Genomic DNA, 16,552 nt, shown 5'->3' with positions numbered 1-16,552 from the left:
TCTGATAAAAGCAGAAGGGCATTTAAGTGTGTCCTTGCTGCTTTCTCACAGGTTATGACTCTTGTCTGTGTCCCATACATATAGAGGAGGTAAGTGATCACACTAGTCCAAGCAAGGAGCAGCTGTGGACCATTAATAGGGTCTCCACCACTTCCAGACCAAGATTGGTATCAGTGAACATGACACTTGCTGAAGCCTCCGGGTGACACCCTAACAACATGGCAAGGGCCGTAGAGAATATGGTGTTGTTATAGTTCTGTGAAAAGGAGATTTCTGGGGGAGAAGGGGAAGGGCTTCCTTTACCAATAAAGAACAGGCAGAATTGGACCAGTTTGGCATAGAGGACAGATCCAGGTAAAGTATCCCCTAAGCTGTCCCTGTCTCACAAACAGGCTTCTCAATCCATGGAGGCTCTGACTTACCCTGTGTTCAAACAACCTGGCTGCAAAAAAGTCATACCTCACTAAAGATTTCATATATACTGGGGCTGGAAAGATAGTTCAGAGGAAAAGCGCTCAGACCACTCTTAGGTGACCTGAGTTCTGTTCCAAGCACCCTTATGGGTCTTCTCGCAACCATCTACAACTCCAGCACCAAGGAGATCTGATGCCTTGGGTCTCCATGGAAACCTGAACTGAGATATGTGCACGCACACACACACACACACACACACACACACACACACACACACACTTAAAACAAACTTTAAAAATATTTTATAGCCAGCAGGTGACAGGAGCTGAGATCCTAGTTCAGGCCACTGCTCTAAAGAAAAGACTTTGTCCCCTTCTTTCTGCTACACCATGCTGCCTCCTGGAGGCCAAAATGGGCAAGGCTAGCAAGAGTGGAAGGATGGGAAAGGGAATCACATAAAGGGCAAGTGAGACTCATCCCCAGACACACACACACACACACACACACACACACACACACAAGTCAAAGGAGGTGGTTGTCATAAGTGAGGCTTGTGAAAGACTGAAAGTTGCAACTGCCCAGTTTTTAGAGGCAAAGACTACATCAGACAATGTTTTGGGAGGAGAAAAGTCCTCATGCTGGTGTCTGCCAAGGATGCACTCTGCCAAGCCTTCTAGACACCTGCTGTTCTATGCATCATAGCACAGAGTCTCTTCTGCATGTGTGCTCGCTCTTGAGAATCAGTTTCCATCATGCCCAGCCTCTGAGAGTTGTCCCAAAGTGCCAACTGCTTCTACCTCCTGAGCACCCATTTAACTCTCTCTTGCCAGCCCACCCAGGAGGGCTGGTCATGACTGTTGATCTCTGAGCATCATTACTGCAGGGACAGCAGCTCTGCTGGCCAGTTCCTTCCAACCTCTACTATCCTCCCTCCTTGTACTTTAAAGGAGAGTTCCAGAAAGTGGGCTTGAGTTGTAATCATGTCTATGCTTGCCAAAGAATAGGACCTGACACTAGACTTCAGTATAAACTAGGAAGTCCCATTTGAGAGCCTCTGCATCCTTAAACTAGGCATGCCAGTGAAAGTGTTAGACAGAGACATGTAAGCATTTCCTGAGCAGAGTAGTTCAAAGACAACTGTGCATTTCCTGACACCTAGCAACGACAAAACAAGGCCACTACCCTTGTAGCCAATCTTGTCTGGTATGACAACAATGGTTACTTCTCTTCTATAATTAAAAAACCTTTGAGGCTGAGGCATTGGCAGCTACCAAATACGTGTCTTGTCAATTTCTGAGCCCTAAACCTGCAGAGTACTTCAAACGGGAATTACAGCACAATGCACAAGACAATGGCCAGGCCGAGTAGAGCATTCTCATTTTGTATTGCATTTCTCAAACATTCTGGTGAAGGTGCTTGTGCTGACCTCCCCACAGTGGGGTGGATTTCCTTCCTGGGTATGTCTCTGGGAAAATTCCTCTTCTCTGGGATGGGAATGTGATCCCCTGACTAGGCGTCCATTAGAGTCACAGGGTGTGGGTGCACCTGCAAGGTCTCACTCCCTCACAGAGGGGCTAGACTCCCACCTCTGCAAATCCACCCAGCTCAGGCTCTGCAGAACATCTGGGCCTCCTTGTACTGGCCATTGCTGTACACCTGCATGTGATTAGGACTCGGCAGACACCACAGCCCCGCCAAAGTCAGCCCTGGTGACATATCCCTGTGGAAAAGACTCTCCCCAGATTGCTGAGTGCAGGTTCCAAGGATACGTGAGCGCCACGCATCTGTGACCATAGCAGTTCCTATCCTCAGGGGAGCAGCAAGGACACCTTCACCCCAGCCTGCCTGGAAATCAACTGCACCAGGGCAGACTGTGAACAGCACAGCCAGGGAAGGAGCAGAAGTCCAGCTTGGCCTCCTCAGTATCAGTCACTGAAGAGTCTACTTTAGATCTCTTTACAACTGTCTTTGAGAAGTTAGATACAATTTCAAATCCCCTGATTTTCTCCACGCAAATGCCCCTTCTCTTGTGAATGTGTAAGCCCCTGCACAGCCCGCTGGAATAGGCCTTGTGGACAAGGAAAAACAATGAAATTTAACCTAGGAATGTAATGAATAGTGCATGACAAGACTTTCCATGGAAGGGCCATAGAACTTCCACATTTATTGGACCTGCAGAATATTTAGTTGAGAAGACAGGTTTTCTCCCAAGAAAATTAATTTTTCATTTAATAATGAAGTTAAGAGCACAAAGAGAGTCTTGAGATTGACCTTTAGTAGGAGATAAACATGACCACAGAGACTTTCACTAACATACTACAGGAACGTTGCACCCAAACTGGGAAGGTGCTGCCATCCCTGACACAAAGGTGAGTCACTCTGATGGGGCTTCATATCCCTGAAGGTCGTATTGGTCACAGTCCTTCATGAGGGTCAGGTCCTGTTAGCTCTCACAACTGCATCTCTCGGTGATCAGAACAGCAAATGCAGTAGCCTACTTCCGATGTAGGGAGAAGTGGGTAGCCAAGAACACATTGCGTTCTGTCGGAAGAGGAGCTGAGACAGCTAAAGAGGTGCTGTCTTGAGGACCAAGCCAGAATGGCCTGGCAAACTTGCTCTCAGACTTGATTCTCTGGAATCTGTCATAGGTCTCAAAGAAGCTACTCAATGGTCTTTATGTCTTGAGCCGTCAGAGGCCAAGACATGCGATCTCCAGAGCAGGACCCATGCTTTCTACAGTGAGATGGGTCCTCCTCGGCAGTCGCGAGTTTAGCCCTTGTAACTACATTTTAAACAGCTGCTCACTCCTTGTAAGCTATTGTACACATGTCCCAGAGACGAAAACCTTTTCCATAGTATTGTGACCTCTTCTCCCCCGCACCAGGCCTTCTGCAGTGCATGGCTGTGCATCCTGTCCTCTGCAGTTCCACAGCGGTCACAGGGGTCCAGGGTACAACATCCCGATGCTTGGAGCTCCTGACTATTGACGGCATGTTGAGACCATGGTACTTTAGGAGACCATGCTCAGAACAGACCAGCAGGGCCTACCTTGTAACTGTCCATTTTGATACAGTCATTCTGATGTCCAAGTCCTTGCCTTCTGCTCTCCTCAGCAGAGCAAAACGTACTAACACAGAAAGGTTAAACAACAGAGTTCAAAACCTCCATCCCCAGACACCAGTCAGCCAGAAGCATCTCTATGAAGAAAATATTTAATCGACTTATCTGTACATGTTATTAAAGTGGTGGATGATGAGCATACAAGCTGTTTAACAAATATATACTGCTGGGTAATGGCTGAGAAAATAGTTGGCTGTTTCACAGGTCATTTACATTTCAATATGTACAACCTACTTAAATTTGAGAATACAGAGACACACAGAGTCATGCCTGCCCTCTAAGGGGTCTCTGCTAGCTGGCCTGGTCACAACAGCACAATGTCATCAAGGGCTGCCCAAGTAACCAGGCAGGGCAGCAGGCAGATGCTCAACTGCCGCCTGCAAGCCTTGGAGCTCTGCTCTGGCCAAATCCAAGCTGGAAGACTGCCAACAAGATTTCAGTCTTCAAAACCTCTCCCGCCCAGCGCCTGTCCCCATCCTCTTAGGGAGCCAAGCTGAGGAACAGTGGGTGTCACTGCAAAGTGAAAGTCACTTCCCCTGAAACTAATTAATTCTGTCTTTAGCTGCGGAGGGAACAGCGTGGACTTTGAGCCTTGGTGGCATTGCCATCACTTTGAGTTTTGCCACTTCCTTAAAATAACAGTATCAGGATCAGATTAAAATTACTTTTTAAGCTGCAGGCCGCTCACCGTGGGCCGCATTCCACTGCCCACCCCGGGGCCTACTTACACAGCATCATTGCCTTAAGCAGGTTCGGGATTCAGCAGCAGCCTACACAGTAAGAGGACTGCAAAGATCTGCCCCTTTACTTACACATAAAACAGAACAAAAAGAATAATCACAAACTTTTTCAGGACCACTTACATCATCCGCTAAAACCCAAGTCACAGATAGTGTGTGTTAAACCTTGTTTTATTTTAATGCATGAACTATTCATTTGAAGTGCAAAATCTTCCAGCTAAAAGACCTGATGATGACTCTTTATCAAAGAACCAAAAACAAAACTGTTTGTCCCTATAAAGTGAAATGCAAAATAAAGTTACACTAGGGGCGCTCATGTTTAGTCTGTGATTTATCTGAGGTGGAGAGTGCCACAGACTCTCCTCTCTGGAGAGTCTCAGTTCCCAGCTTGGAACATGAGCTTGTTTCCCAGCCAGGAAACATGATGCACGCTGGGCTTTCTCACCAAACTGGATCATTGTTCCTAAACAGAGTGCAGATTGGTTGACTGTGTATAACTCTGACAGATTGGCCAAAAGTGAAGCTTGTTCCTTAAGCCATCCCATAATCCTCAAAGCTAATGTTTGCTATACCCTGGGAGGAGTCAGGAACCTAACTCCTGATCAGGGAAGGACCCCCAGAACATCTTGTCACTGCCTTGCAGGCCTGACACAGTGAGAACCCAGGCAATGGCTGCTTGTAGCCCACATGAGTTATCTGAAAGGAGACAGGCTGTCTGGGGGTACTGACTGTCAGAGCACAGACAGGTCATATGCAAACTCCCACAAGGGAGCTGAAATTGTGTGCTCTTGGTGGACCAGTTCACACTTTCTTCTAATTCAGCCAGACTTCTGCAACAGCTTCCCGGGACTCTTGTTTTTGTCCACAATGTGTACATAACCAGAATAGCCAGACATAGTTCTAGATACTGACAGTCAAGAGTCTGGGGGCACTAGATGCAGAACATGACATCGCAAATGTTGAAAAAACAGAAACACAAAAGCAAAATAGCTGGCCTCATCCTAAGGCCTGTCGCACAGCGCCCACAGTGCCTGGGTTTGGCCCCCAGCCTTTTCTGTTGTCCTTAGTTTGTTTCAGCATCCCCTGAAAAGGATAAGGAGTTTCCAGACTACAAATTTCTGTCCCCTCTAAGTGAAGAGTTTCTACTCTAGAAAGAAGCTCCCCTGATGGACGAAATGTGCTTCTCACACCTTCACACCAAACACAGGAACGGTTGCCACGGCCCTCTCACCATCGAAAGGGTGCATGTGAAAGAACCCAGTCCTGTGTTTGCTTCACAGATGCTGAGGAGGCCTGCAAGTTCGGCACTGAGAGGGAGAAATGGACCTTCGCTTTAGCCAGGCTTGCTGCTAGGAGGGTGCACTGGCTGATGGACAGTAGCAAGAGAGCCTCGAAATTCAGCCTGGTTTTTTTTGTTTATTTGTTTTTGTTTATGTTTGTTTTTTCCACGACCTTTCACCCTCCCACACCCATGCTAACTTCTGCTATGTTGTAATGGCTGCCATGGGTGCCAGGAAGCACCCTGAGTGCCTGCCTGAAGGTCTACAACAGTGTTTCTCAACCTCTAAGTCCCAACTCCTTTGGGGGCCGAGTGACCCTTTCAGGGGGGGTCGCCTAAGACCATCAGAAAACACATTAAAATCCATAGCAATTAACAAAGTGAAGAAGTAGCAGCAAAAATAATTTTATGGTTGGGGGTCAGTCATCACAATATGAGGAACAGTATCAAAGGGTCACCGCAAAGGAAGGAAAAGGTCGCAGCATGAAGAGGGTTGTAAGCTGTCTGCAAGCACAGAATGGGCGAGGCTCGGTTAAGGTGGATGTGTCTGCATCGGAAACAGAGCATCCCCGGTCCCTGAATGATTCTCAGAGCTCACAGCCCTGGGTTTTGCTTCCTGACTCAAGAGACTAACTTCCAGTCTCTCTGCAGCCTGGGTTATGGCCCTCTTCCCTCCGCAATGCCTCACTTGTGTGTGTGTGGGTGGGGGGGGTACCCTTGTGTGCTGTTCTGAGCTCTGGCCCAAAAGGAAAGAAGAAAACAACTTGGCTTCAGCCTAAAGCTACAAAGGTCTCTGTACAAAAAGCAGAGTTCTATTGGGGGAGGGGGGATCAAAATAAACCTCATTTGGACCTCTCCCTTCTAGTGCTTCTTAATGCTTAAGGCTGCCACCATTTTCCAGGTTGTATGAAAGAAAACAAGAGAGTTGTCTGATTTGGACCCTGCCACCAAATCCCTCTACTGGACCCGTGGCGTAGAGAGGGGACCCTGCCAGGGTAACCTGCCTTAGCCAGGCTCTCCTCCTTTCCCTGGGGCTTCGGGGCTGCTGGCAGAGCATAGCTTTCACTTTCTCCTGTTGTCACCAGCGAGAACTCACAGCAGTTAGGGGCCCTTTCCTGGCACTCAGTCACCTGAAGGCCCCAGCCAGCATGTAGCCCAATGCTAGCACAAGAGCATCTCCAGCCAGGGTAGCCACCCTCTCCAATCAGGAGACACAGGGGACAGCTCCCAGTTGGTGGGGAGGCCAAACCCTCTGCCTCAGGTCCTGGCCTCTCCTGCACCTGCCTCACCACAGGTAGAAACTGAAGCAGCATTGGTGAAGCCCCAATAGAGGCTAGCATTTAGGTAAGATGACAGACATGCACGCACACACACACACACACAGAGAGAGAGAGAGAGAGAGAGAGAGAGAGAGAGAGAGAGAGAGAGAGAGAGAGAGAAGGCCACAGCCGGGCGGCGGTGACACATAACTTTAATCCTAGCAGAGGCAGACAGATCTCTGAGTTTGAGGCCAGTCAGGTCTACAGAGACATAGAGAAACCTTGTCTTGGAAAAGCAAGAGAGGGAGAAAGGGAGCAAGGGAATGAGGGAGAGAAGCTGGGTAACGGTTATACTTCACCTTGGAATGTCCAAGCCGTTTTCTAGAAAGAATCTTGGAGCCTTAGAACAGGACCAGTTCATTTAAGAGACAAAAGGTCAAGGCAGGGAGATGATTGCCTCTGGTGTCTCTCAAGAGATGCCCTGTAGAACCAATACCCCAGAATGGCCTATGAGGCAGACCCAGGCCACACTATGAAGAGAGCTAACCCGTTAGTGTACAGAAGTCCTGAGAGTCCTCGGATACATCAGCTACCTACCCTGTGGAGGTCTAGTAATCTCTCACCCACTCCCCAGATTTTATTACTTCTTCCTTTCCTACTCCAGACACTTCTCAAAGGGAATTGCAGACCCACAGCTCCCTGACAGAACGCTGCTTTCAGACCCCCTTCCTCCCAACCCGTCTGCCACAGACCGTTGATGCTGAGTTTACCAAGAGCAGCTCTGCTTCCCTGAACCCCAAAAGAACACTCTGGAGAATCAGCAAGGACCACAACAGTGTGCTCGCAATTTTTCAGGACCGACTCCAAAAAGGGAGGAGCTGGCCTCTGGGACACAGGAGGCCCTCTTGGGGAGAACGGGACTCAACATCCTGCTTTAAGAAGGAGTGCGGTCTACAGCCTCTTTAGGGTGGCCTTGATGGGGAAGTGACAGGTGATGAGGACCTGGAGGACTGGCTGTCCCCCATTCCATCCTGAGGGTGCCCAGGCTCTCTTCGGGGCTCACTCACACCCAGCTTCTGTCCCTGCTGACACCATGATGGCTGTCAGGGAAGATCAGCAGGGGACAGAGAGATCCACCAGCCTTTGCAGCACTGCCACACAATGCACAAGCTTATTACCCTCAAGGCACCCGGGCATAAAAATGTCAGGGAAGTAGACAAAGGCCAAGCCTATAAACATTGCAGCACAAGGCAGCGCAGCGCAGCACAGCGCCAGCCATGCTTCCCTACAATAAGATTAAGGAACGGACCACCCTCTCTGCAAGGCCCAGTCCAGCTGCTTGGTAACCCCAAATCCCACAAGACCAGAGTCTAGGAATCCTGAAAATGCCTTCCTGCCAATGAAGGGGTTTACCTTAATCCATAAATTATGACTTCAAGCAGCACACAAGACCAGCTTGGTGTCTGGCGGGCCCCTGGGCCCAGCTGGCCTGCCCCTGCTTCCTGAGCAGGGATCGTAGACTTAGCTCACTTGAAGCAGTGGTTCAAATTACCTCAAGTAGCAGTGCGATCTTCCCCTAACCAAGCAGAGAATTCTCTTTACTTCACCAGGGATACTTTGGTGATCTCAGACCAGGGCCAAGGGAACATCCTGACAGGCACAGTTCCTGATCGGCCAGCTCAGCACTGACTACAGCTTCCAGCCAAGGAATTTGAGAGACAGTTGACTCTGTCCTGGTCACCCAGCCCTCCGAGATCCCAGATGACAGGAGACCGATTAAGAGTGTTCCCAACTGTGCAGACAGCGGCCTTTCCCCGCCTCCTGGCAAAGCGAGCTTAACCACATCCCATCTGCCCCACACGCAGTGCTCCCTTCTGTGGTCATAAAACACATTCTCGAGAAAATGGCCCTCGGAAGCAGAACTGGAAGAGGAGCATTGTTGCTCGGGATGGTTTCGCCAAGGTCCAAAGGAAGTCTGGGAGATGCCCCTTTCATTCCATAAACAGAGAGCATCCGAGGCCTCAGAGGCAGTGGATGAAGGTGACCAGTCTACTGCCAGCACCTTTCTGCGGTGTGGCCTCAGTACAGGGAAATCGCTCCTCTCAAACATCACCCACAACACGTGTTAGAAAGAGGCCATCAACAGAAAGGGGGGTGGACATTTCCCTACTATACAATCTCAGGCTAACTCAAGATTATTTTTACATGAAATTTGTTTGCCCTAGTCTCTCTCTCTCTCTCTCTCTCTCTCCTCACACACACACACACACACACACACACACACACACACACACACACACAGTATTAAAATGTTTGCTTCTATCCAAAGGTAGTAAATACTCTAGATCTTTTTCAAAAAATAGCCAACTCTAATTCCCATTAACTTTTGATGACTTCCTAGTGCCATTCTTCTTCTCCATTATGACATCAGAGCCATCACTTTAAAAACCATCATCTAAAACAGGAGAGAGAGGTTTTCCATACAGAATCCAGAGATCTGGACGGAGGTCTCTGCCCAGCCACCAAAAGAAGATGAAATCCTATCAATAGTAGCCACTTGACGATTTAAAAAGAAGAAAAGAAAAGAAAAGGCTGAAATTGTTGCGTTTTCTGGTTACAGCTATTCACAGCCGTACAAGTTCACATTGTAAAAGAAAAGAAATCTTTGTCTTAAGAATAAATTATACATGGATTATTTTCCCCTTGGGGGGAAATTTTACAGAATGAAAGGGACTCAGATGCGGCTCTTGAATAAATTAGCTGGGTCTAAAGCTTCATCTTTATTGTCTGTAGGGAGTGCAGTGTAACCACTAAGAAGGAAAATACCTATAAACCGTCCTGGACCTTGGCATCCAGAACAAGGGCAGAATTAATGCCTCTCCCACAACCTAAAGGAGAAAACGCAGCAGAAGTCAGTGCTGTCCTGGAAGCCCCCAGCAGGTGCAGCCCAGATGATTTCTCTCTCCCAGTCACTGACCAGAGGTCCCAAAGGGTGGACAGGCAGCAAGAATTCAAACCAAACACTTCTGTAGAGCAGGGATTCTGGAGATGCGAGACAGGCTTGCACCCTGCTCATCCCACACAACTACTGATCTAGGAGCAAGGATCAGGTCCAGGGTGTGGGTTTGGGTCTGAGAAAAGCATTTGTGTGTGGCTTCACTTCCCGTCGCTGTCACACTGCCAAAATGTAACAGCAACACGCACAGTGACAGGCACACTCAGGCCAGCACAGATTCCACAGCAAAGCATAAGCACCCAGCGCCTCTTGGAGGGGGCTCTGCCTTCCTGGCCAAGGGGCTACAATCCCCGCGGAGCAGCCCCAGGACACTCAAGCCCTGACAGCCTCCTTTCTGCCTCTTAGGGCATCCTCTTGGCACACCTCAGCTGCCTCTGCTACCCAAGTGCAGCCATTGCCCTAACTTCCTCCTGTACCACCCTCTAGATGCTTCTAAACCCGGCAAATCCTATCCTGCTCCGCACCCCTTGCCTCCATTTCACACACCGCCAAGAGAAAAATATTCTACTTCCCAGATCATTCCTAATTGGAATCGATTTTTTTTGTCAGATCGTTCCTAACTGAAATTGATTTTTTTAAGTCGGTATTGACATTTGTAGCACAATATATTCTCTTGGATAAAGCTTCCTTCTCAAAACTGAGACAGCATCACAATAGGGCTTGTGTAGAGGATGGGTGCATCCCCACCAGGGGTTCCTTACTGTTTGTAGATTCCCAGTGCACACCTGCAGAGAATCTGGGTACCACAACCCTGCAGTGGGAGTGCCAGGAATTCAGCCACCCCGCGGTGCCACACAACCTCCAACTAAAAGGAGTATCCAATGCTAACACTTTTCTAAACACAGACACCCTTCTTCTTAAAGAGACAGCGTTTTGTATCGATGTTAGCAAATAAGCATGGCTGTAACATCCAGTGACCGCAACTGCACAAGGCTTTCCGCGCCTCCTGTCCACGGTAAATGTGTGCGTGAGTAAAGGAGTGTGTAAATATGAGTGTGAACTGTGTGATCTCCTCTGTGCAGGTGGGAGGCCTTATTCCACCATCCCTCCAGCCTGGTGACTGGCCAGGGTAAGGCTGTTTTTCAGTTGGGGTCCAGGGCGGCAAGGCCCTCCCCAGACCGCATGCTACCTGCAGCCGCAGGCCTCCACAACCATGTCCTCGTACTGCTTGTAGACCACGTTATTGGCGGCATCGATGTAGAGGATACTAATGGGGCTGAGGCGCGCGGGCACGCAGCAGGAGGCTGGCGCCGCGTCGGGTGCCATGGAGTTGAGCAAAGTCTGAATGATGGCGTGGTTGGTGGGTTCCAGGTGCGAGCGCAGAGGAAAATCACAAACGCCCTCGCAGTGATACGCCTCGTAGTCTAATGGCGCGATGATCCAGTCGTCCCAGCCCAGCTCCTTAAAGTCCACGTGCAGAGGCTTGCGGCTGCACCGGCTCCGGCCCCTGCGCCCATGGCCCTTGCCGCCACCTCCGCCGCTGCCCTGTGCTCCCCGCGTCCCCGCCAGCGCCGTCCGCCTTCGCCTACGTCCGCTCAGGGTTGCTTTCCGAGCCCCATCGCCTGGTCCCGGATCCGGTGGCGACTCTGCGGCTGCCCGGAGCGCGCGGGCTTGGGCTCGGATCTCCCGGAAGAGACTCTCTTTCTTCTGTGTACGGGAGGAGATTACCAACAGCGCGCGCTCCTCAGCAGCGGTGCCATCGCGGGTACCACCGCCCGACCAGCCAAAGCCCAGTCGTCGCAAAGCCAGCGGACTGTTCCCGGTGCCGGCCACTGCGCGCAGCACCAGGCAGAACTTGCGGGAGGCGCGCGGCTCGCGACGGAGGCTCTGCACCGCGTCCGTCACGTCGAACTCTTCCCAGCGCGCGACTTCTAGGGGTTCGGCAGTCCGCGAATGCAGTAAGTGAGATGTGTGGGTCACGTCGGGGCACGAGGACAGCTGCAACAGCGGAGGAAGGGTCGCACTGTCCGGGTCTAGCTCCGGAGACCTCCGGCGCAGCACGCGCAGTTCAGCACTCACTACCTCGTCCGCATCGGGGAGGCTGGATAAATCGAAGAGAAAGCTCTGGCCGGGTTCGGTCGCCAATTCCTCTATGGGAAGGACAAAAACAGAAAGAGTTGGTTGAGACTAGAGCCAATACACGCAGTCAAGGGGGTTGCTTGGCTTGGGATGGCTGCCCTGGATACAACACACCATAACTCAGGAAGGCCCATCGGAGCGGGCAGTCGTTCGCTAATCTGGGCTCCAGAACCAAGGCTGCGAATCCTTTCTTGTCTCCTACACCTGAAGCTTTAGTTCTTCCGCTGCCACCCCTAAGGATCACAGATACACACACCTAAAAGCTGAACTGTGTCGGCCAAGAAAGAGTGCACCACCCCACCAAGGACAAACCTTACGGCCTCTTTAGTTCTGCTGCCTTCAAAAACAGCGCCTAGCCTTAACTCAGACTTCTTCTGGTCAGGGGCGCGTCTTCCCGAGGACTTGCTCTTTATGAAAATTGTCCCTTACTGCCGGGCTGGGTGCCTCTAGAGAGCTGCAAGTTCCCCCTGGCTGTACAGAAACGAAAATTTCTCATGTCCTAAAAACATGTTCTCCTTTGGTTCACTCTCTTCTCTCAACCTAGCCTACTAGACAAATTGGACCCCCGAGAACAGTCCAGAAACGAAATACAGCAGCACCCCGACACAGACCCCCTCTCCTCCGGACCACCTTTTCCCTTCAGCGGAAAGGAAATGAAGGCCCAGGTAAGTCACAGGTTCTCCCAAATTCGCCCTGAGCTTTCATTGTTGGTCACCCACTTCGACCCCATTCTTGGGGAGCCCCACAAACGGGAAGGGGAAAGGCAGCCAGATGCAAAGAACCTTCATGGAAAAATTAGAGGCTGCCACGGTGAGCGCTGCTAGTCTTTGACTCTGGTGGGATTTATTTCAGGCTTCGGGTTTTATTTCTGGACATAGGCCCTTTTTCTTTTGGGATGGACTCTGGCAGGAAAAAAAAAGGTTAAATTCCACAAAAGAGCAGATAAGGCATTGCCTTTGAAGAGGGTCATATGGTTTCGTTTTGCCCCGTTGCAGAGACCAGGCAGAAACTTCCCCCCCACCTTCAGGATTTGTTCACCAGCCATGGACACCAGGCCTTCATGCCTTAAGTCTACAGTCTGGGTAATGCTCAAGCAACTCAGTTCTAAACAGAAGCTGGTGGTAGCAAGCTAGACAGAAGGGCTGGGCTGGATTTCCCCTGCAAAGAACTTTCGCTGGAGCCTCCACCTCACCCCGCTTCTCCAGGGAGGGAGGGAAGAAAGAAAGGTGACCCACCTCTGGGTCTTGCTGGTCAAGCAGAGCTCCACCAGAAGGACCTAGTTGGTTCTATAACACAGTATACTAAGCGAGGCCTAAGAAGTCTGATGATTCTGTGACCTCAGGGCCCTTCCTGGCTCTCACCTCCTGCAGCTTGAGAGCACCCTACATAGGTCTGAAGTTTTTCCGGATTTTGTGTGGTGGGATTGGAGCTCCCCTGAATCAGTGCTGAGTTAGGTGACAGGACTTCTGAAGATGCGCGCTGGTCCTAAGGGCCATCTGAGCCCGGGATTTCTAGATACTGAAAAGAAAGCTGTCTGTGCAGGGCCACTGTGTGTGTTTCTGAGATGGGTGGTTACTGCACGGTGGCCTCTGCCTGTTTTCCCACGCTGGTGTCAATGGCCTGCAGACTGTCGGTGGCTGCTGCACTTTACCTTCCTGGCCCATTTGCCTTCTTTCCCTCCTGATTTCCAAGCTAGATCTTTGGCTGGGTAGAATTAAGGCCAAAATTGCTTGCATTTCCGCCTAAAATTAGTTAAATTTTCCCTATCTGTCTGCTTTAATGACTTCAATGAAGATTAATAAAAACCAGATGATACACAACAACTACCCCACAGTCCTACCCACACCCTACCTTGGAGGGTCCAGCACGGGGTAAAATGGGACACTTAGGCTCCAGACATCCATGTCCTCCCCAAACAACCGAGCCCTGGACTCTGGCCGCTGGGGCCTGGCTGCCACAGATCGCTGGCGCCCATACTCACTCCCCACACACAACTCAGTCCACCCAATGCCGCCTGCTGGAAGGGCCTTCCTGGTACAGACGGAGCCCATTTCCTTTAATCTGCTACCTGTTTCTCTACACTGATTTCTCTTTAGCTCCCTTCAATTTGTGTATTTTCCCCTGGGGACAAGGAGCATCAGTACTAGTCCCTCTCGGCGGAAGGAACTCCAGGATCCTCATTCCTGTCCTTTCTTCTACCTTCTTACTTCTCCAAGAGCTCCAGGCCTGAAGCCACTCTAGACCCTTCCCCAAAGAAGATCTTGAACTCGGTTTGCCTGCTTGAGAGGGACCTGCCAGTCTGCGGTCCCTACCCCTCCCAGCTCAGCCCTGGGAAACCAAGCTGCTACTTAGCGGGTTCGGATGCGCTGACTTAGGGGACGAAGTTTCTAACTTCTGAAGATGGGATTCATGGCTCTGAACTCAATGGAACAGAAGCTTGTCTCCCCCAGGACGTCTCAGCGCAGGAGCAGATGGGCCCGGGTGGCACAGAAGATACTTAAAGTACCTTGAGTCGCGTGGTCTATGAAGCCGGTGATCGTGTCCGCGCGGCCGTGCCCCGAGGCTGCCATGGCTGGAGCCCTCCCAGCCAAGCTCCGGTAAAGCGACATCATGAAGTGGTGTGGCACCACCGAGCCGTTCCTCCGAGCCGGAACGAGGGTCCGTCCGCCGCCGCCGCCCCGGGAGCTCCAGGCTGGTCCTGCACCCGCCGCTCGGAGCACCGCTGCAGCCTCCAGCCCGTCGCGGGGACGGCAGGCGCTCAGTAGCCAGAGACACAGCGCGGCGGCGGCGCTCAGGTCCATGGGCTCCGTGGGCCTGTCGGCCGCGCGACACGGGCTCCGTGGCTCCGGAAAGTCCCCCGACGCCTTTTGAACATAGTGTTTAATAATGGGGGAAGTGTGCGCAGCAAGCCGCTGCCCCCCTTCTCTCCCACCCCACCCCCGCCCAGGGCCCGGAGCAGCGCCCCCTGCTGAACGCTCGACCCGCAGCTCTGAGCCCCCCAACTCAAGCCTGTCGCGCAAAGCAGGGCAGGAGCCTCCTCCCCTGGTTGCAGCGCGGTGTCCCGGTCCTTGCCAAGTGAGGGCCACCCGCCCGAGGCTCCCGCCACAGCACAGTGCCCCGCCTCCCCTCCCTAAAGCACTGAAAACCCCCTCCTTGTCCCAAGACCTGAGCGCTCTCCTTGGCTGGAGGATGGGGGCGTCGTGCGTACCGCCCAGCCTCCTCCCCACTCCTCCACGGAGAAACACCGCCCTCCCCGCTATTTTGTGTGTGCTTAGGTTGCCAGGCCGAGGCAAGGTTGGGCCCCTCCCATTTAACTTCCTCGCCTTGCGCCCCCTTGGTGGATGCTCACTAGGAACCTCGGAGAGCATCTACTTGGGGATGTTTACTGTGCGCATTCGATTGGAGTCACCTTGGAGTCACTGCCCTCTGAGGATCTCAGTGGGAGGTCAGAGCAAGGGAGAGGATCTGTGGCGAAGGATAAGTTCTTGGAGCAACAGGGTAGAAAGAGACAGATGGATATGGACAGACGGACTGTCGGAAAGGAAAAGATGTGTGTGGGGATACTTGGGCCAAAGCAGGAGCCAAAGTCTTAAAGGACTTGATGAATTAGGAAGGCCTCTGGGCATAGAGTAGCTGACTCCCGGGCAGATTAAGGTCTCAGTGTCCGTGTCCGAAAGTGCAACCAACGTGGTGACCTCTCTACCGTCTGGGGGCAGGGGAACACATTTCTCCAAGGTCAGCAGGGCAAAAGGCAGCAGGTTACTGGTATGTTTGCATGTAGCCACAAGTCCAAGTCCGGAGGGTGAGCAGCAGAGCCTTGGAGTAGCGCTCTGGTGCCAAGGGGGTTATAGTAGCCTTGGGTGGAAACGGATTCCACCTCGGCCCTATCAAGTAGGGGACACCTGAGCATATAGACACTGGGGCTCTTATTTGGCTAGCCCTGGTTCTAAAGAGTGGACTGCACTGAGGTCGTCCAGAAAATAGACAAGCAACTGTCAGACGGTTTTGAGGGCCTGGACCACACCCCCTTCCCTTTTACTTTAAAATTGCATTGGGTACCAAACTGAACATCCAAACCGGGGCTGTGAGTCTGCAGGTCGAGGGCTATCTAAAAATTCCTTCTGGATCAACTGTGGCCCCGGTTAAGGAGATGAAGAAGTACACTCCCACCCTGCCCTGTGAATCAGAGGCAGAGCTCAGTCTGGGGTCTTGGGATGTTTGGGAGCTGGAAGGAATGCCCTGACCAGTGTCAATACTTTTAGGGTTACATGGGAGCTGTAAGACCTGAACTCACCTGTAGCAAGCATGTGTGCACCTGGACCAAGATTTGTGCTGCTTGCCTGCTCACAGCCTTCCTGCTGTAGCAGGATGGCAGACAGCTGGGGACAACCTGCCTTCGGAGCCCCCGGTTGGATGTTCAGAGGAAGTGACGCTGGTAGGACAGAGACTTCCTACTGTAATTCTCTTCCCACCTTCCCGCCCATGTACACAGGGGCCAGCCAGGGGTCTCTTTGTTCCGAGGGACACTGGGTCCTGTTACCTCGCTGCCCTTTTCTCTACTGTAGGCACTCATGTCCTGCGTGTTTCACAAGTTAATTCCATGTTGGAAAACACTGAGAATCCTGGGCTGTCGGGGTGCTGGCTC

General features: G+C 51.5%; 1 protein-coding gene across 1 annotated transcript; it reads right to left on the bottom strand.

Moving 5' to 3' along the window:
• Nucleotides 1–3,610: 3,610 nt before the first annotated feature.
• Gdf7 (growth differentiation factor 7) lies at nt 3,611–14,726 on the bottom strand. Its single transcript, XM_048439592.3, has 2 exons — nt 14,414–14,726; nt 3,611–11,918 (listed from the first exon to the last, which is right to left on the bottom strand). The coding sequence occupies exons 1-2, from the start codon at nt 14,706–14,708 to the stop codon at nt 10,954–10,956; spliced, it is 1,260 nt and encodes a 419-aa protein (XP_048295549.1). The 5' UTR covers nt 14,709–14,726; the 3' UTR covers nt 3,611–10,953.
• Nucleotides 14,727–16,552: the final 1,826 nt, after the last annotated feature.

Source organism: Myodes glareolus, chromosome 6 (genome assembly GCF_982192425.1).
Source record: "Myodes glareolus chromosome 6, mMyoGla1.1, whole genome shotgun sequence".
NCBI lineage: Eukaryota > Metazoa > Chordata > Mammalia > Rodentia > Cricetidae > Myodes > Myodes glareolus.
The sequence above is the reverse complement of the archived record's forward strand: the minus strand, read 5'-3'. Positions and strand labels throughout refer to the sequence as shown.